At 37.6% G+C, this 20,546-nt stretch overlaps 1 protein-coding gene across 1 annotated transcript; it reads left to right on the plus strand.

Annotated features, from left to right (window-relative positions):
• Positions 1-178: 178 nt before the first annotated feature.
• Positions 179-20,504, plus strand: PROX2 (prospero homeobox 2). The gene is made up of 5 exons (XM_074236278.1): positions 179-372; positions 9,238-10,887; positions 14,853-14,960; positions 17,047-17,241; positions 19,104-20,504. The coding sequence occupies exons 2-5, from the start codon at positions 9,526-9,528 to the stop codon at positions 19,287-19,289; spliced, it is 1,851 nt and encodes a 616-aa protein (XP_074092379.1). The 5' UTR covers positions 179-372; positions 9,238-9,525; the 3' UTR covers positions 19,290-20,504.
• The last annotated feature ends 42 nt before the right edge of the window (positions 20,505-20,546 follow it).

Below are 20,546 nucleotides of genomic sequence, written 5' to 3' on the forward strand. Positions count from 1 at the left end.
AACTGAATTAAGCTGAGCTTTGTAGGCACCTGAGCATCACAATCATGGGCTGGGAAAGAGCTCAACTTGCAGTTGGCTGTACTTGATTTGCATATTCATAAGTCCCTCATAGCTGGTTGGCTGCTTTGGAAACGTCTCCTTTGCCTAGCCGTCTGTAAGAGCTTTCAGTGCCAGAGAAAGAGCTCCTCCAGGTCTGTATCAGTGGGCCCTGCCCTTCAGTCTACTTACCACACCCTGGGTAGCATCCCAATTCATCACAGCCACAGGGAAAGGACCTTACTGTGGGGGAAACAGAGGGCAGTTCCTTCTACATAAATTTTTAGTGGGGAGTTTTGAAGCTTCAAGATAGTCTCTCTGCCTCTTCACCTCTGGGTAAGTAATAATCTCTTACACTCAGTTATTTTTTTTTGTATCCTCACAATAACATTGTGAGGTACTTAAAATGAGGGGTCTGAACTAGCATGATTATGATAATGGGCAAATAGTAATATTCTTATTTTATAGGTGAGGAGAATAAGGCTAGAATTTTCATCTTCTGACTCTGTAGAGTCAGCAGAAGTATTAAGGAGGTAGTGTGGTATAATGATAAAATACTGGATTTGGGGTCAGGATAACCTGACTTCAAATCCCATTTCACTTACTGTGTTGCCCTGGAAATGTTTCTTAATCCCTCTCTCTCAGTTTCTCCATCTATAAAATGAGGACATTAGACACTCGATGACCTCCAAGTTTTTTTTCTGACTCTAAATATAAATTCTATAAGCCTATAAAAAGGCTTCAAAGAAATTCATCTCAGACAAGTTTGAAGAAGTCAAATAGTTCCTGACTGTTGATGTACCAATGAAATGAAAAAATTATATAAAATGCAGACTACACATTGCATAACTTCAGAATCAGGGATAAGACTGGAAAAGGCTCTGGGAATTTTGACTGCTCTAGGAACCCTCTAATCCTACATTAAACTAATTTAGTTATCTGAAACAGCAACAATCATAATTTCTAGATGGTAACTATTTCCATTTCCATCACTGGTTTTAAATATGTAAGTAAAATATCCTATGCCATCCAGTGAACTTATATTCTATTGACTAAATCAATAGAAGGAGTATTCTATTTTGGAAGGACCATTTGGAATCTGATTTCTATGTATCTCGATGGAGTTCTGACCCTGGATATTATTGAAAAGGAAAGTAGGTAGTTCCTCTGTGCTCTAAATAATTGGGAATTATAATATATAGAGCACCTTAGTAACTTGACCTTTGAAAATGAAATAGAATCTTAGTGTTGGCAGGAAATATGTCAATACAAATATATATATATATATATATATTTGTACATGTATGCATAGTATACATATGAGTATGTACACACAAACAAAATAATAAGGGTCAAAACTACTTAGCAAATTATATTTTGGTGGTAAAAGTATTTGTAATAGGGGCTAGAGAGGTTTATTTATACTAACTTTTTATAAAGTGGAAGACAAGTCTGGCCATAGGCAAAATTGTGTAATTGGCCAAATTAAAAGTCAAAGAAAATCAAAGGGTAGATAGGGTCTTATCAGTGATCTAGTATAAACTACTAATTTTGTCTATGTGCTCCAGAAAATTTCAAAGGTCATCTAGTTAATAAGTGGCTCCTAATTCTCACTCCTGTGTTCATTCATCCTCCTCTGATATAGATCCCAACTTACCTGAAAGCAAGTAGTCACTATGGTGTTAATGACTCAGTGTCACTAACTTGGAAATCTCCTAAGGGTGTTTTGCACTTATGGCATCTGGGGGAAAGTGAGAAAACTTTGGGATGAGGCAGTCATCTCACACCCCTTAAATCTTATCAGCCCATTCAATTAGGTAGATTCATAGCAGGACTTAACAGTAATGATGAAGCATTAAGACTTGCTCAAAACAGTTCTGGGAAATAGGTGCTATTATTATATACATACATGTTATAGAGGAGGAAACTGAAACAGAAGTTAAGGGACTTATCCAAAACCACATAGCTAGTAAGTATCTAAAGTTGAATTTGAATTCAGGTCTTCTTGATTCCAAGGGTAACTATTTGACACAGTAGATATGGTGCTGGGCTTGGAGTAAGAAGACTCAGCTTCTTGAGTAGTTCAAATCTGGCTGTGTGAGATAAAAATCCATTAAAAAAAATATAGGGACTCCTCTGAGCAAAAAAAAGGGTAGACTCCAGGTCTCACAAAGGTAGTGAAGATCAAGGAGCTGCCCCGAATCGACAGTCAAGCAAGATTATATGGCCTAATGCAATCCCCTCCTCCTCCCTATCGTCCCTCTCTGTCAACTCATTGGTTAGTCGTCAATGTTACATTCTACTTGTGAAAGATCTATCCCAGCAACAAAGAAAAGAATAAGGAATATTAAAGAAAGAAAGAACAAACTATTATTCTTAAACTATTTCTAGAAGCCAGCTCCTTGTCTTCTAAACAGGTGGCTCACTCTCCTGACTTTTGATAAGACTACTTTTCCCATGAGAAAAACCTTGCATTCCAAAGCTTATAAGACTCATCTTGTTTGATGATAAGTAGACTGTTCCTAGACCTTGTGACAAGTTACATTACTTCAATAAAATAGTTATAATCCTGAAGGTTATTCTCACCATCTGGATGGTGAGGTAATATTTTATGAAAACCTTTCATTCTTTTCTTTGTTGCTGGGATAGATTTTCACAAGTAGAATGTAACATTGACGACTAACCAATGAGTTGACAGAGAGGGACGATAGGGAGGAGGAGGGGATTGCATTAGGCCATATAATCTTGCTTGACTGTCGATTCGGGGCAGCTCCTTGATCTTCACTACCTTTGTGAGACCTGGAGTCTACCCTTTTTTTTGAAAAAAGTCAAAATATTTTTTTTTGCTCAGAGTCTCTTATGTTTCTTTTAAAGGAATTTTTATCCCACACATAACTATCTTATTGAAGTAATGTAACTTGTCTTGGAATGCAAGGTCTAGGAACAGTCTACTTATCTAACTAGAGGAGTCTTATAAGCTTCTTTGGAATGCAAAGTTCTCATGGGAAAAAGTCTACTATCCTAGTAGTCAGTAAAAGTATTCTTATCAAAAGCTAGGAGAGTGAGCCACCTTTTTGGAATACAAGGGGCTTTCTTCTAGAAATAGTTTAAGAATAATTGCTTGTTCTTTAATATTTCTTAACCCCAAGAGGACTTCACTAGGAATATTAACCCTGAAATGGTTTTATTGGGAATATTTCACTCATGACCTTGGATACTAACTCTATGATCCTGGGCAAATCACTTAACCCTATTTGCCTCAGTTTCTATTCTGTAAAATGAGCTAGAGAAGGAAATGGCAAACCACTCTAGTATCTCTACCAAGAAAATCCCAAATGTCAAGAATCTGACACGTTTCAAAATCTTCTAAAGTTTTTTGATTCTAGTTCTAGCATTCTATTCACTGCCCCATCTACCTGCCTGTAAGACTTGTTGAGAGCAAGGTCTCTTTGGAGAACTAGATTAACATAGGAATTGAATATGCCAAAAGAACTAAAGTTTTACTGATGAAAGTACATAAGGACTTGCACTAAACCAAAATCACCAAATCCTCTAAAGATCAGTTTGGACTGGTCTCTAAATGATGACAACGATTATGTTAATGATGACCACACAGACTCAGCACAGTCCTGTGCATAGCAGATATACAAGATACATTTGCTGAATGATTATAGGAAAAATAACAACAGATGGTACCTTTTATCCAAAGACTTCAAAGTATCTTGTCATTCTTTTTTGTTTCTACCTCAAAATCCAGAAGAGTCCTTGTTTCTTAAAAACCTACACACTCAGAAACACAAATACCTTCCAGTCACTAGAAGTATTCACATTTCTTGTAGTCCTGGCTTTCTCCTTTGGAACCACTTTAGCAGCAGTTCCCTAGTGTTCCTGTAGCCATAAACTACTTAGTTAGATACTTGCAGGGAAGTAACCTGGGGGAAGTTCTTTCTTAATGATGTTACTGCAGCTACCAGTCTAACCTTCTGGAGATCACAGCTGCTGTGGTTTGATATCTTTACCCTCAGTCAGACTAAAGGAGATTGTCCATTTAGTGTCTCACACACTCTGTGTGTGTCTGTCATTCCATTTCATCTGTGTTTTGCATCTGCTGTCAAGGAAAGCTTAATGCTGTTTTGTTGCTTGTTCATGAGTCCCAACCATTCTGTGCTAGTGGTTGAAATGTGGTTTTTGAGGACGCTACCTTCCCATTGTGCAGGGAATCAATCAAGTTCAACAACAAACATCAGTAAAAGGAAATGGTTTTTGTATCTTTGGTTTTAAATGCTCAAAGATTAGGGTTTTGCTGATAAAGGCAAGACTCATATTCTACACCCTTCTTGTCCTGTGGTTATATGCCCTGGAGAAGAATTATAAATTGTCCTTGTATCCTGATGTATGTTCAGATTTTTTATGTCAGAAAATTATGTTTTCTGTTTGATAGTCTCGCAAATGATTGATTTCCATGATGCTTCCCCACCCCCAATATAAAAAGATCCATACCTGTTCACAGATATTGTATTATACCATTTGTGCTGTCTAGAAAATGCCTATCTTTTCAAAGATTCCCTTTCAATTAAACAAACATTAATATATCAAATGTATGGTGCTAGCGGCTAGGGGAGGGATGAAGACAAATAAGTCATGGTCCTTGCTTTCAATGAATCAGTTTACACCATTGCTTCTACTTCCTTTACTTGAAGAGAAACAAGAACTTCTCAGTCTGGTTTCTGGTCTCATCATTCAACGGATACAAAATAAAAGTTTATTGTTCAGTCATTTCAGTCGTGTCTGATTCTTCAGGACCTCATTTGGGCTTTTCCTGCCACAGATACTGGAGTGATTATAGGTATAGATGTGCAGACAGATGAGGTAGAAATACAGGAAAATATTCTAAGCATATGGAATAGTGAGATTAAAGGTGTAGAGACAAGAGATTATGGCATGTATAAGAGACATTGATCAGTGTAGTATCTTGCTCAATTTGATGAATTCCCACAATCAACTGTATAAGGTTACAGGACATAGATCTTTGTCTAAATAGGGTCTCTTGGGGTGGCTAGGTAGCGTAGTGGATAAAGCACTGGCCTTGGAGTCAGGAGTACCTGGGTTCAAATCTGGTCTCAGACACTTAATTACCTAGCTGTGGCCTTGGGCAAGCCACTTAACCCCATTTACCTTGCAAAAAACCTAATAAATATATAAATAAATAGGGTCTCTCTCTAAAGGGTCCTCTTATGGTAACAGACATGTGATCTAACACTTTGCTTAAGGCAGTAGTCTCCAAAAGTTTTTGATTGAGAACACAATCAATAGATTATTTTTTTCCTAGAGAATACTCACTGAAGATGGAGTGATTATTTTAGCACCACCTGCATAACTGCTGTGGTGAATGTTAGATTATAATTACCCTGAAGGGTTGATGTCCATCTCAGAAGGGGGAAGTTTGGGAATATGTTCAGTTTAAAAATGAATGGAATGGGAATGATTTATGTGATTTTGTTGGAGATTTTTTGTTTCCATGGGGAGGATAGGATGTAAACCATGCTCCCAACAGATTAAAGATATGGAATCAAGTCATTGCTCTCTTGGGGAAGGGGGGAGGAAGATAATAGTACTCTCTCAGCCCCTGTTGAAGTTTAGAGGACAGAACAAACTCCTCTGATTGGGTCTCAGTGACTGAAGCTGCCTGTAAGATATTTGGTGACCAGTGTCACTAGATGGACAAGGGTGTGGGGTAAGGTTTAAGAAGCCTAGAAAGTAGGAGGGGGCCAGGTTATGAAAGGTTTTGAATGCCAAAAAAAGTTTTATATTTGACCCTGGAGGTAATGGGGAGTCATTAGAATTTACTGAATAGGAGATGACATATAGCCTTTCCCCTGATATTTTGACTATATAGGGAGTAAGGACAAAAGAGCATTTAACTCATATCAGAAAAACTGCTCTTACTCTGTAGTTTATAAAATGAGCTGTGAAATAGCTCACCCCTTTTCCTAGCACATTTTGTAGATTATCAAGTAAGGGGAGAAGGAAAATTTTTCCCTTTTTTGCATCCCAAAAAGGAAATAATGCTAATGTCCAGAAGAAGCATATAATAAACTTAAGAGTTCCACTACCTTCTTTTGTTTCATTCCTTTTCTGAGTAGAGAGGTCAAGATCTAGAGTTCTTTAGAATGAACTTTTCCCCATTTACTGGTTATCTTATGATTTTAAATTCAAGAGTCCTTGAGAACACTGGAACTTCCTAAAGGAAGATTTCCTCAGCAGTGTGTTCCTTGAAGAAAGACTGTCAATGAAGTTTCCACAGCTGAAGTATTGAAGTAATCTGTGGGGCCGAAAGGAGAGCTGAACCTTGTTATCATTTCCTTCATACCACCATGAGTTTCTAAGTCAGTAACAATCTGAGGTGAATGGAGATTACTTGTTTAGGAGTCTCCAAAGTGATTTTACCTTCAGAAGGGAATCTAATGAGCTATTTGAGGGATGTGTTTCTGTATTTGTTGTGGGCTTCTGTGAATTCTTTTCATCTTATGCATCTCCTACAAGAAATAAAATGAAGGCTATTGCATAAACAATACCATATTGTATACTGACTGTGTAGATGGACATGCTGCCATATTTAGGTAAACCTACATATGAACTGTATACACATTTGTTTTCCTGGTGTGCTCCAGGTTGGGGCATTAGCCAAAGAAAACCATCTTCTGAGTTAAAAAATGTCCCACCATAGTTAGATAGATCATTCAACCTGTCAGTGCTAAAAATAATATAATACTTCTGACCTCAGAGAGCATAAATGTGATGAATTCTGAGTAATAAAGTGAACCAGGGACATAGTAGGTACTAAAATGCTTCCTTATGCAAGGAAGGAAATTTGACCTCACAGGTATGAGAGACTTGGTCGAATGACTGAAATACAACTGTAGAAAGATGTGCCTTTTTCAAAAGGAACACATTAGATGAAAGGCGTGGGTGCTCATTTTCTTTCTGCTAAAAAACAAAAAAGCTGATATTTCATGATCCTTCCTAATTTTCCTCTTACAGTTGAGGGCATGACCATCCTCTTAGTTACCTAGGCTCACAACTAGGTGTTATCCTTAAGTTCTCTCATCTCTCTTAAAACCAATCTGTTGATTTTATTGTAATATGAGTCCAAAAGTCCATTGTTATTGGACTCTCTCCTCATGGTGAAGATTAATGCCTTGAGTTTGCATGATGGACAGGGCAGAATTGGCAAAAGCAGGAAAAGGGGGAGTGGTTTATTCAAGTCTTTGGACCTGCTTGGAATCTCTCCAGGCTCTTTGGGCTTTGCATGCTTTTGGCTTCCAGCTTCAAAAAAAGAAAATAGATGATGCCAACCTCACTTTGGCTTACTAAAGGGAAAAAAAAGAAGCTGGAAAGAAGTCAGAATCAAAGGAACTGGTAATTTTTATTATATCCCTATCCTCCAGCTTGCTGTACTAAAAACTTAGGGAAACTTCCCCTTGGGTAAGATCTAAGACTCTTTCTCTTGGGTGAGTTCGGTTACTTTGCTCTCAATGGGGAAGGCTCTTTTACTCTGTATTGTCTGTTTTCTTGTGTGTGTCTACACACATACACATCACATATAAGCACATATGTATATGTATCTAAATATATATATATATATATGTACTTTTTCATATGTATGAGAATACTTACCAGAAAATATAGGGAGAAAAAGCTTCCCCAATGGGAAGAAAGGTAACTGAACTTATACTTTTTCTTGTTTGTTTGACTTAGTTTGGTTTTCCTTTCACAATGTAACTAATAGGGGCGGCTAGGTGGCACAGTGGATAGAGCACCAGCCCTGGAGTGTGGCCTTGGGCAAGCCACTTAACCTAATTTGCCTTGCAAAATTCTAAAAAAACAACAACAAAAAACACAATGTGACTAATTAGGGAAATTCGTTTTGTATGACAGTAAAAGTAAAACCTATATTGAATTGCCCATCTTGGGGGGGAGGAAGGATGTCGAGAATTTTGGAACCCAGAATTTTAAAGAATGTTAAAAAAAAATTGTTTTTTCATGTAATAAATGAAATAGTAAATTTTAAAAGGGAAAGAACTGAGAAGTCCAGGTTTTAGGCAAAATAAAGGTAAAAGCTCATCTATCAGAACACAGAGTAGTTCTAGGGGGGTAGTTCTAGGATTTCTGGAGGAGGTGATGAGGCAGAAATTGACTGTCTTCTGTATCTGAAGGGATATTATGTAGAAGAGAGAGAGATTTATTTTCTTGATCCCAGAGGGCAGAACTAGGAATAATGGGTGGAAGTGAGAGAAAGATTTTGGCTCAGTATAAGGATATATTACTTGACTATCAAAGTTGTCCAAAAATGGAATGTGCTATTCTGTGATACAATGTGTTCTCCACAGGCAAAACTCTTTAAATGAAGGCTAGGTAATTATGATAAACATATTGCAGAGAAGATTTAAGTAGGAGACTGAACTAAATGACCTTTGAGATTTCTTCCAACTCTGAGACTGTATGATTTTTCAATATTGCTGCGGCTAGAGCAACAAAGGATTTGCCTTGAACACAATGCATTGTTGTAAACCTAAGATTTTCATGTTACAGAGGCAGTTAACCCAAAAGGGTGTGGAATAGTGAAAATAATCCATTTAAGTAGTGAATACGCAAAAGGTTTCATGAGGACTCAAAGAAAGGGAATTTCTTTTAACTTCCACTTGAAACTATATGAATTTTTTAAAAAGAACATGGGAAGAGGGAAGTTGGTTTATCTAGACTCTCAAGGTTTTTTTGGGGGGGGAGTTGGTTTTTTTTTAGGTTTTTGCAAGGCAAACGGGGTTAAGTGGTTTGCCCAAGGCCACACAGCTAGGTAATCATTAAGTGTCTGAGACCAGATTTGAACCCAGGTACTCCTGACTCCAAGGCTGGTGCTTTATCCACTGTGCCACCTAGCCGCCCCAACTCTCAAGTTTTGAGAAGGTTCCTAGTTGAAGGAGGACAAAATAAAATATAGCATACTCTGCAGAGCAAGACAAAATAGGTAACCACATCTAAAATTAATCAGGAGACACAATGCTTGTAATAAAAAAAAAAGAATTGCACAGGTATAGAAACCCAAAATACAGCTGGCAAAAAAACCTGAGCATATATACAAGTGGCCAAATAGGCTAAGTTTTAGGTGTCTCTAAATTATATTCTCTTTTTTTTCCATTTTAGGAGTTTTCAATGCAGAATTTGAAAACCTGGTCCTGTTATGGTGTTTCTTAGATCTCCAGAACTGAAGAGTCAAAGTTATCCTTCTGTACCTGTTCCCTATCATTCTTATAACTTCAAAAGAGAAAATTCTCTTGTTGATTGAACCAGTATATTACTGAGGATAATCTTACAAGTTTTAGCTCTGAGTACTTAGGAAAAGAGAGACTCTAATTAATACTTTGAATACTGTTGAGTTCTAAATTCCAGTGAAATTATAACTACTTGATAAGTTTGTGAGGAAACATCAGGATGGATCCAAATTTTCTATTTCTTTCTTCTAAGTCTCAGTCATATTCTCACATAGGAGAAACTATGAAAGAAGAAGGAAGCAGCCCATCTTCCAGAGGATGTGGACAAGATTCACCCATTCCTTGGGACCAAATCACCATTTCTAACTTTGTTGATTCTGACTGGTTTTGTGATGAACACATACAAGCTAAAAGGGCCAGAGTAGAAACTATTATACAAGGTATGTCTCTTTCACCAAACTCACTGGTGCCCTCAAGCAATTCCATGGAAAAGGATAGTAGGCACTCCACAGAAAAAAGCAGGGAGAATAAGAGGAAACAAAAACTTCCTCAACAGCAGAATCCCCAGAGGGGAGAGTGGTCAAGGGTCAACAGAGGAAACTGGAAGGAAGAAGGTCACCATTTTAAAGAACAACTTCAAGTGTTACAGGAGCAGCTAAGAAATCTTCAAGAGAGACTCTTCCAGCTTTCTGAGCACAATGTCTTAGCTCAAAGCCAGAAAGACAATGAAGGGGAAAAGGATTCTCTAAAACATAGGAATGGCTCAAACAATGGTCACTGGGCTGTAGACATTAACCAGTTCAAGGATTTCAAAAGGAACTTCAACAAAGGAGAGAAACCCAAAATTTCTGAAGATGAAAGTCAATCTAGGGTTCCCTGGTTAATAACTTATGAAGAGGAAACTCTATCAGAGATATTAAAGAAAGAATTAACTGGGGCTGTGTCACAGGTTGTAGACTCAGTCTTAAGAAAAGTATTATCAAAACCATCAGATCATCAGATTCAACTGGTAAATGGCACCCAAGTGCCAGGACAAGACAGAAAAAGTAGATATTCTACTGCTACAGGGAACACAAGAAATGATCAGCTTTCTTTGGAAGACTCCCAGAATATGGCACAATCACAAGCCGAGGCCCAAATGAGTGCTTTGCCATTGTCTTTGAAGAAGTGTTCAGATTCTCTAGGTCATCCAGTCAATTCAAGAATGACCCAGAAACCTTCCCAGGATCCTCCAGCAAATATAGCTATGACATCTCACATTCAAGAAAAACAAATTCTTAGCCAACTGTTAGGGTATGGACAAAATGGCCATTGGAGTTATAATCCTTCCCAAATCTCCTCCTCTCAAAATACTTCCTCTCCACAGTCTCTAGATCTATCTTGGGGCACTGTTAAACGGCAGACATCAGGCATAAGCCAGCAACAATATCCACTGCCCTTCACCTCTAGCCAAGTAAAAAGTCTGGCTCTTCTTCCAACAGTGAAGATGGAACATGGAAACCTGAAGACCAGCACAGATGCAATTCCTTTCTCTTCTATCCAGATATCCTTTACTGATCACAAGATTAACTTGCCATTATTCCAACAAACTGAAAAAATATAAATAATTAAGGGAGGTCCCCATGAGAAAGCTAACTTCTCTAATAATTTTTCTCATACCTTTTCTTCCATTCTAGTTAGTCTTTAAAGCAACTCAAAGCTTTTCATTGCATTCATAGTCGTATTTCAAAGATCCAGGAAGTCATCTTGTCAAAATAATTCTCTCCATTTCTTATAGTGCCTGGCATTCTGCCATTAGAAATTAAATTCTTTAGGTCCTGAAGAATTTTATCACTCAAAGTGTTCTATTAACACCAGTAGAGTTAATATCTTTAGGTTATTTATCAACTATTGCCCTAATATTTTTATTCAATGCCTTCAATCCTGGCAGCTGTACATAAAGATATACAAGGTTAAAATGCTAGTAAAAAAATCATCATGCATAGAGACAGCATTAATACTTGACAATTCACAGGCAAGTGGATCCTGATGGAACAAGAGACAGTGTAGTGTCAAGGGTGGTTAAGGAGCAGTCATAAGGGAAGGAAAAATGTGCTCAGACAAATTTTACATATGGTTGAATCTGATTACCTTTATCTTTGTAACAGTCTGCCATAGAATAAGTTGTTATTATTCAAATTTTATAGAAAGAAAAAAAGGAAATGATTTTATCTAGAGTCAGACTGGGGCAAAGGCAGCTAGATTTCTGATTTCCTTATCTGTTTACCCTGCTGCTCCCAGAGATTTTTCCAGGTGTAAATTTATTGTTCTCATATAGGCTTTAAGTAGTAAGATGCTTGCAAGCTATTTATATATAATGGCAGTTATGGCTTCAGATGACTCTCCTGGATAAAAGGAGTACCTAAATTCTTTTTTTTAGGCTTTTTTTTTTTTTGCAAGGCAAATGGGGTTAAGTGGCTTGCCCAAGGCCACACAGCTAGGTAATTATTAAGTGTCTGAGACCGGATTTGAACCCAGGTACTCCTGACTCCAGGGCCAGTGCTTTATCCACTGTGCCACCTAGCCGCCCTAGAGATTTTTTAAAACTGGAAGAGATCTTAGTTCTATTACTATTGTCCATTACAAAAGGGCAAGGGACATGTGAGTTGCCAAAACAAGAAAAAAAATTTGAAAAACATAATGAGAAAGAATTTAGGGGGTGGCTAGGTGGCGTAGTGGATAAAAGCACCGGCATTGGAGTCAGGAGTACCTGGGTTCAAATCCGGTCTCAGACACTTAATAATTACCTAGCTGTGTGGCCTTGGGCAAGCCACTTAACCCCATTTGCCTTGCAAAAAAAAAAACAACCTAAAAAAAAATCTCTATCTATCTAACCCTGCTATCTATAGATGCCAAATGGGCAAGTAATAATGACCTTGTTGAGAATCTTTCCCACTGAAGGGTTGTTGGTTTGATGAAAACAGGTAGTAACTTCAAAGTTTGGGTATTCTGTCTCCATGACAATGTCACAAATTAAATTAGGTGATGGAGGTAGCCTAAAGGATGACCCAAGTTAAACAGTTTTCTGTTTAGAAGTGTACAAGTCCATTAATGGAGAAGAGAGAGCATTACCAGCATTATATGAGAAGGATCCCAAAGTCTACCCTAACATGGCATTTTATAAAATCACACCCCTAGAAAATTCTGTTTCATGATGCTATGGTGAGAATGTAGAAGGATGGGAAGGAACTTTAGCGGCCAACTAATCCAACTATCTGGACATGTCAGAAGTATTTCTGAAAGTCTTAGATTGAAGAACACTGGTGGTGAGTAATCTACTCCCTCCTGAGGAAAATTGTTGAACAGCTCTAATGATTTAAAAAAAAAAGTATTTTCTCAGATTGGTTGAACTCACCTACATTGACCTCCTGGAATCAAGAAAATAAAACCTCTTTTCCTAATTAGTTAAAATTTTTCAAATACTTTCTTCAATCCATACATTTATAGTTCCATTCCTTTTGAGGATGACTTTCCATCCCCTCAAAGAAAGGTACCAATTTTATCTACATCTTCTGGATAATTGTTAATTGTCAATATCTCTCCTAAACCAGATATCCAAAACTTAATGCTAATACTCCATGTGTGGCCCAAGCTCAGAGTACTATTATCTCCCTTAGAATGGATGCTTCTATTAAAGATATCTGAGATTACATTGGCTTATTTGACTGCACATCTCACTGATTGCTTCTCTTGAGTTTACCATCCATTATAAGAGCTCTAGTGACATTTCTCCCAACTTTTTACTTAGGTAGCAGATTTTTTGAGGAGATACAAATGCTAAGCTTTCATGTATCCCTACTAAATTTAATCTAGCTATATTGACTAATATTGAGCTACTGAGATCTTCTTGGTTCTAGTTTTGGTCATACTTAAAATTGACAGAATTTCCAGGGCTAGCTTCATGTCAATACCTCATTCAAAGTAGCTGTCAATATGATAATATTCTGAATAATAACATTCTACGCCAGGATATTATAGAGATAAATGTAATCAGATTCATCCACATGTAAAACTTGCCTAATAACTTCTTACTTCCTCCCAAATATCTTCCCACACACACACCAGCTACCACACATTAGAAAAAATATATCCACTCATTAGAAAAAAGTATATTGTCTCATTCTCTTGGGTCCTGAAAATTTAACAGGTCTTAAGAATAGTCAAGTAACACATAAAAAACCTCTGACAATAGTAGGGTCTTAAACAATCTTTTACTAGGAACAATGTCCTCTAGGAGAAGAATAGGGCCCAGGTCAGTAAGATAGCATAGAGGACATTAAAATGAGATGAATACCAAAGAGAATCTATTAATTTCACTGTTTCAGGATTACACAAGGATTACTGTCCTTAGCTGACTTTCTTTTCTAAATTTGATCATAATAATTCTTTATTGGTCCAAAGGTCTTATGGTGGGGTAATTCAACTCAAAAGTGCCCCTTTATTATTATTATTCACTTTTGTTGCTTTCAAATTTTCTCAGAATTGATTATTCCTATATAAAAAAGGAAAATGCAAACATTTAATTCTATACCCCCCACCTGAATACAGGTTACTAATGCAAAATCAAGGTTTGGAACTAAAAGAAATCTTAGAGACTAACTAGTTTAACTCTGTCATTGCAGTAAGTGGAAGGGCAAAGATTTGAATACAGGTCCTTAGACTCCAAGTCTAGATTGGAACCGTTATTAAAATTTCACATTAAGTATCAATTAGACATGGGGGCCAGAATTAATGACTTAATCATTGATACAGATCTAATTTCAAGTTACCTGAATAAGAGCAGGCAGTCTAGTAGTGTCTAGATCTTAATTTTTGGTGGCACAAGTTTCTGAGCTAAATTCTGCATATACTCATGCTAGACTCAGGAAATATTAGGAATCTTAAGAGATCCAGAGTAAGCACTTTAATTTATATATATAAATTACCCTTTTCTTTAAAAGCAACAATAACCAAAAAAAAAGTCTCAAATAGTTTGTTTCTTTAAAAAATGATCAAGAAAACCACTTGCTTAACCTTTATTTTTTTATTTTTATTCTTTTGATTTTTGCAAGGCAGTGAGGTTAACTTGCCCATGGTCATACAGCTAGGTAATTATTAAATGTCCAAGATCAGTGCTTTATCCACTATGCCACCTAGCTGCCCCTTGTTTAATCTTTACTAAAGTTTTAACTATCAATCTTCCTTCTTCTCATGTCAAATGAGTGTTACAGACTTAGAGATGTGGCATCACATCAACCACTGTGTTTGTTGAATACATGAATGCTGAATACAAAACTGAATACATGAAGTAAAGTTATATTTCAAACTTCAAAATGTAAAATTATAAAATTTTAAAAATCTGCATATATAACATTAAACATAAGAGAAAAAATGATATTTCCCATTCATCTGAGTTGGGCAGCAAAGGAAGAGCACTCAATGGCAGGGAAAATAAATACCACAAAGCCAGAACAATTCACAAATAAAGAAGGTCTGATAAAAAATTATCTTTCCTTGACCATGGGGTAAATCCAGGAGGGGTTAAACCCTGGCCACCTGAAGAAAGCCAAGTTGATGTTTTTCTTCACCCGTTACCCAAGTTCCAACCTCCTTAAAGTCTATTTCCCTGATGTTCAGGTAAAAACAACTAAACTCATTTGCATGACTAATGCAACCAGTACACAATTTTGAAAACAACTGAATTTCAAAACTATTAAACAAGTTACTTTGCAAGGGAGAAAACTTAAAGCAGTCCTACTCTTGGAATCATGTACTTTAGCTCCCCCAAGTGGCTAGTGATAGAAACACATGGCTAAGTAGGGCAAAAGAGTTAAGAGTAGACAATAAGTACAAGTTTTAGTGAGCTTTTAAAAAAATTTATTTGAAAGTCTTAGAATCATAAACTATTAAGAGTTGGGAGGGATCTTAGGAATACGGAGCAACCTCCTCATTTCACATTTGAGAAAATTTACTGTAGAGGTCAAATGACAGGACCAAGACTGGAACTGGGACAAGATCTCTGGACTCTGGACAGTGCTCTTCCCACTACACACCACTCTAGTTCTAGTCATTTACCTGAACAGCAAAGTTACAAGAACACAGACAAAGATCGGTAGATAGCTCTGATCCAATCAGGGCTACATGCAGGAATTTTATATAGTGGGGTTACAGACATAGCTTAAACACAGAGAGATAGAGTAGTTTGAATTTTGAACCAAATTAACTAATCACTCTTGAGGAACTGTTACAGTGGCTGGCTGTCCTGATCTTGACTCACCACCAGTCAGAGTGGGGATGCAGGCAGGGCTGTGCTGGCTGGAGGCAGAAGCAGCCGACTTGAGAGCCAATTGTTAAATTTTCAATGTAGGCATACGTACCATGGATATTAGGGAATGTTACAAATCAGGGCTTGATCTAATTGCTTTGTTGATTAAGTGGTAATAATGCAGACTAAGCTAAAAGTATGTGCAATACACTTCTCCCTCTCCGCCCCTGACCCCACCCCACCCAAGAAAGTTGGTTGTTAATCATTTGCCCGCATACCCTTGGAAGAAGGCTATAGGAATGTAGTCCCCTAAGCCTTTGTGGATCAACCCCAGGTGGCCTTTGTAGCTATCTTAACAAATTCTCAAACTACTTAGTTTTCTGCTTTTGACTGGGGGTGGGGAGGTGGGGCAAAGGGGAGTAAGAAGGTATCCCAGTCCATATGTAGCCTCACATGGATCAAAGCCCTCAAATGCTCCAATAAATTAAGGTTAGGTCTAGTAGTCCCACTGAAAAGGTTCTAATCACAACATTGGGGAAAAAATGATTAGAAGACATAATATAATTGGTACCTTTAGCAATTTATATCCATCTCCATTTCCAGTGTTTCAAAATGAGGGTCAGTTGACCAATGTTTGTGTCCATGCATGCCAACCCTGACAGAGTAAAATGAAACCCTGCTTTGGTCTATTGAAAAATATTTGTTTTGTCAATCATCAAAGAAAAATTTATTGAGTGACCTATGTTCTTGACCCTGCCTGTGATAGAAAGAACTGTCAGTCTATCGTGAATTGTATGTCTGAAGCAAACCTCACTTACTGTTCCTTACATGCATTCATCTTGCAGTTTCATGTTGCTGGCAAGTTATTTCCTTGAATCCTATCCCTACACATCTTGTCCATGTCTTATTCTTTTTTTGGGGGGGTAGGTGTTGACAGCAGCCATGCAGTCTAGCTTTGTCCAAGACTGCAGGTAGTGGCTAGGTGGTGCAGTGGATAAAGCACCAGCCCTGGAGTCAGGAGTACCTGGGTTCAAATCCAGTCTCAAACACTTAATAATTACCTAGCTGTGTGGCCTTGGGCAAGCCACTTAACCCCATTTGCCTTGCAAAAACCTTAAAAAAAAACTGTGCTGGTGCTGATCTGTATTTTACTACCTCTATATCCCTAGTCACCTTGGGTACTAAAAACCAACAATAAAGAAGAGTCAGAAAGCCAAAGATAGAAGTAATTCTTTCCTAATGGGCAAGACAATATTGATATCATTCTATTTCTAAATTAAGAATATGAAAAATAACCATAATGCTTGTTTAAATAAAAAAGCAATGCTTTTTAAAAAAATAAAAAAGATGTTTGCATCATCTCATCATTCTGAACTGGGATGTTTATAGTTCCATATTTTAGGGCTTTGTGAGAATGGGGGAAACATTTTAATTTTTGATCTGATGAATTTTTTTCAGTTCAATCGCTGCATCACCTCCCAGCTAATCAAATGGTTCAGTAATTTTCGTGAGTTTTATTATATCCAGATGGAAAAATTTGCCCGACAGGCTATCTCTGAAGGAATCACAAACTCAAATGTGCTGAAAGTTCCCAGGAACTCAGAACTCTTCCGAACTCTCAACATGCACTACAATAAGGGAAATGACTTTGAGGTAAGCTGTCTCTTTGCTTTGTACAAGGTCTTATAGTCAATACTTGTGTGATGATATTGAGAGTTTAAAGGAATATGTTTCCTTCCTTACAGGTCCAATGGAATGATATTAATTTTAAATTATTTTGTCAAATAAATTAAGAGAATATAATATTGTCTTTCTTTCTAAATTTGTTTTTTTGAGGGTTTTTGCAAGGCAATGGGGTTAAGTGGCTTGTCCAAGGCCACACAGCAAAGCAATTAAGTGTCTGAGGCCAGATTTGAACTCAGGTACTCCTGACTCCAGGGCCAGTGCTCTATTCACTGCACCACCTAGCCACCCCTAATATTGTTTTTCTCAAGAGATCAATGGGAGATTACTAAGAATGATCTAGACATAGTTAAACCTACATATTACTGCTGCCAAAGACCAGGAATGGGAGTGGAAAAAAACTCCATTTCAATTGTCACACTGTGTTTAGACCTTTGTTTAGAAAACATCATGGGTCCAGAAAGAGAAAGAAATCTACTTTAATCTTAATGTTTATGCAATATTCAAATTCCCAATTCTTTAGGAACTTTTTGAAGAAGGCACTCTCTGTGGTATACCTTAGTGATAAAGCTGCCAGCACAGGTGCACAAATTGACCCTGTTTGACTCATGGTTCTGAACAAATTTCTTAAACCATTGACAATTCATTGACAACATGTTGTTTTCCCTGAGTCATAATTGATCCTGTAATTAATTCTCCCCCTTTAAAAACCACATTATTAATTATTTATTCATCAATCAATCAATCAACTTTGATCATGATTACAAGCAGGTTATCTTAGCTCTGGGAGAGGAGGTACTGACTTCATTTGGCAAGATACTGAAGAGTTTTAAAAAAGATTTTTGGAAACTAAGGAATTCAACTAGAATTTCTTTCTTTTGTCTCAAGTATGTCATTCAGTGCTATAATGGACTTAAGGAATCATCTCATCCAACTCTTTCATTTTACAAACAAGTTAACAGTTCCAGAGAAGTAAATACCTCAAGGTCATATAGAACTATCTTGGGAGCTCTCTACCCTCAATATTTTATAGATTCTCTTAAATTCTGACTGCTTCTCAATATATCAACTTGATTCTTAATAAGTTTGTTTTGGCTGGCACATGGAATAGTAAAGCTATTTCAGATGCTTGATTTATTCAGTTTACTAAAAAAACAAAGGAGTAAAAATGTATGTGAAAAAAATGTCACATCTCTATACTTTGGGAGAACCATTTGACAAGCAGAGACCAATGAAGCCCTGGGTCCTCAAATCCAGAATTAGTGGATGGGGCCTGCTCACTTATAGTGACATTTTAGGAATTTGGGTTCCTTTTCTGGCTTGAATTAGATTTCTGGGCTTGTCTCCCAGTTGGCATTGGGAACAAAGAATTCTGGAATACTCAGGTTAGCTTGGAAGGGAAGGAAATGGGGCTGAGGGGTAGAGGGTATGAACAACCAAGGAAAAAAACTGTTACTTTAGATATTTTTTTATATCAGATTTGTAAGAAACACTGGGGGGGAAGTCATGGCCTATGAACCACAGATTTTTATATGATAGCAAGATATTATACTTGCTTACTAAAATGCTAGCCCACCTGTAGGTGATTTACAAATATGATAATCTGGAAGGCTGTTTGTGTGCTCACAGGGAAGATTCTTGTGGCCACCTTTAGTTTGAAATTATTCTTTGGGGCCTATTGAAGGGGATCCTGGAGTTAATTCCCACAAAAGTCAAGGAGAATCTCCCTTCTTCAGTAGGCCAGTGATGCCCATCCCAACACTCACCATGGAATGTATATTTTGTAATGTATGTGGTAGCCTTATCATTCTTTCATTTCTTTGCCTTGGCAGGTCCCAGACCAGTTCCTGGAAATTGCCAGCCTGACACTGCAGGAATTCTTCAATGCTGTCACAGCAGGGAAAGACTCAGACCCCTCCTGGAAGAAACCCATTTATAAAATCATTTCAAAACTGGACAGTGATATTCCTGAGATATTTAAATCTTCCAGCTGTCCACAGGAGTTACGTTGGAATTAAGAGTCTACTAGAGTAAGAGAGCTGTCCTTTTTCAAGACAAGAAATGTGGAATAATGTGTCAGAAAGATAGTGGCCTGGACTTAACATGCATTTGTATTAAAGGGAAAAGTATATAGCTTTACTCACATGGGAAAGCAAAAAATAAATAGAACTATTACCATTTCTTTGCCAGTATCCTCTTCCTGAGTCTCAAAAGATTTAATACTATGAAATTACATCAGTTAAGTATAACTGACTGGCTTCACACATATCATGTTGGATTATTTTACATATGGTGTTTGAAATTTAGTAATCCACAGGATTATATCCTGGTCTTCTTGACATGGATATATTCAATGAATATATTCAATAAGGATCCCACCTCTATGGGATACTGAAACAAGATAGAAGTCAGTGGTATACAGCCATGGCTAAGGCCCCAGTACCTAGTGCTTTAGCTGAGGAATCCAAGCCACACTTACATAGCGTTTCAGGTCAACTTGCTGCAGGAACTTAATGAGACTTTACAGTGTCACAGACCTTAAATGCACTCACTACTATCAGCTGGAAAACAGCCAATCAGCCAGGGGCTATCAAAAGTCTCTAGTATCCACTGCAGTTGAGGCCCAAGGAGGTGGCTTTTGGTGATGGCAATCCCCCACTGCAAACAAGGTTTCACCAAAGATCTCAGGAGCTTGGCAGCACTGCACGCTTTGTACTACGGCATTCTCCAGACCACCTCTGCAATAAAGAAGAGAAAACCAGAGCTCAAAAGCTACTGCAATATACTGACTGGGTCCACCTGGTAGAAGTCTGCGCCACACCAGAAGTCACAACGACAAGGATGGCTTCAGCAGTTTAGTTTTGCAAATGGCAATGGAAGCTTGACTACTTCACAGGGATGCACTATTTCCTATCTTTGGCACAGACTGAAGAATTTATGAAATCAACCTTCTGGGCCACCACAAACTGCTGACTTGCTCAAAGCATAGAAGCATGTCCTCTGCAAGGCTAATCTTTTCACAAAGCAGTATAGATTCGTCACAGGTCTGTAAATCTAATGTAAATCTGTGACTTAACTATTTCCCAACACATACCCTGCCCCACCTCTAAATGTAGCCACACTTGGCTGCTGCTTCTGGCATTGTTGTAGCACATGAAATAAAAAACTGGCCATTGAGGCCAGCTTAAATATTTGGTGGATTTCTCAAATATAAAGAATTTAGGACCCCCTTTTTTTTTTGCAAGGCAATGGGGTTAAGTGACTTGCCCAAGGTC

The sequence above is a fragment of the Macrotis lagotis genome, chromosome 4 (assembly GCF_037893015.1).
Source record: "Macrotis lagotis isolate mMagLag1 chromosome 4, bilby.v1.9.chrom.fasta, whole genome shotgun sequence".
Taxonomy (NCBI): domain Eukaryota; kingdom Metazoa; phylum Chordata; class Mammalia; order Peramelemorphia; family Peramelidae; genus Macrotis; species Macrotis lagotis.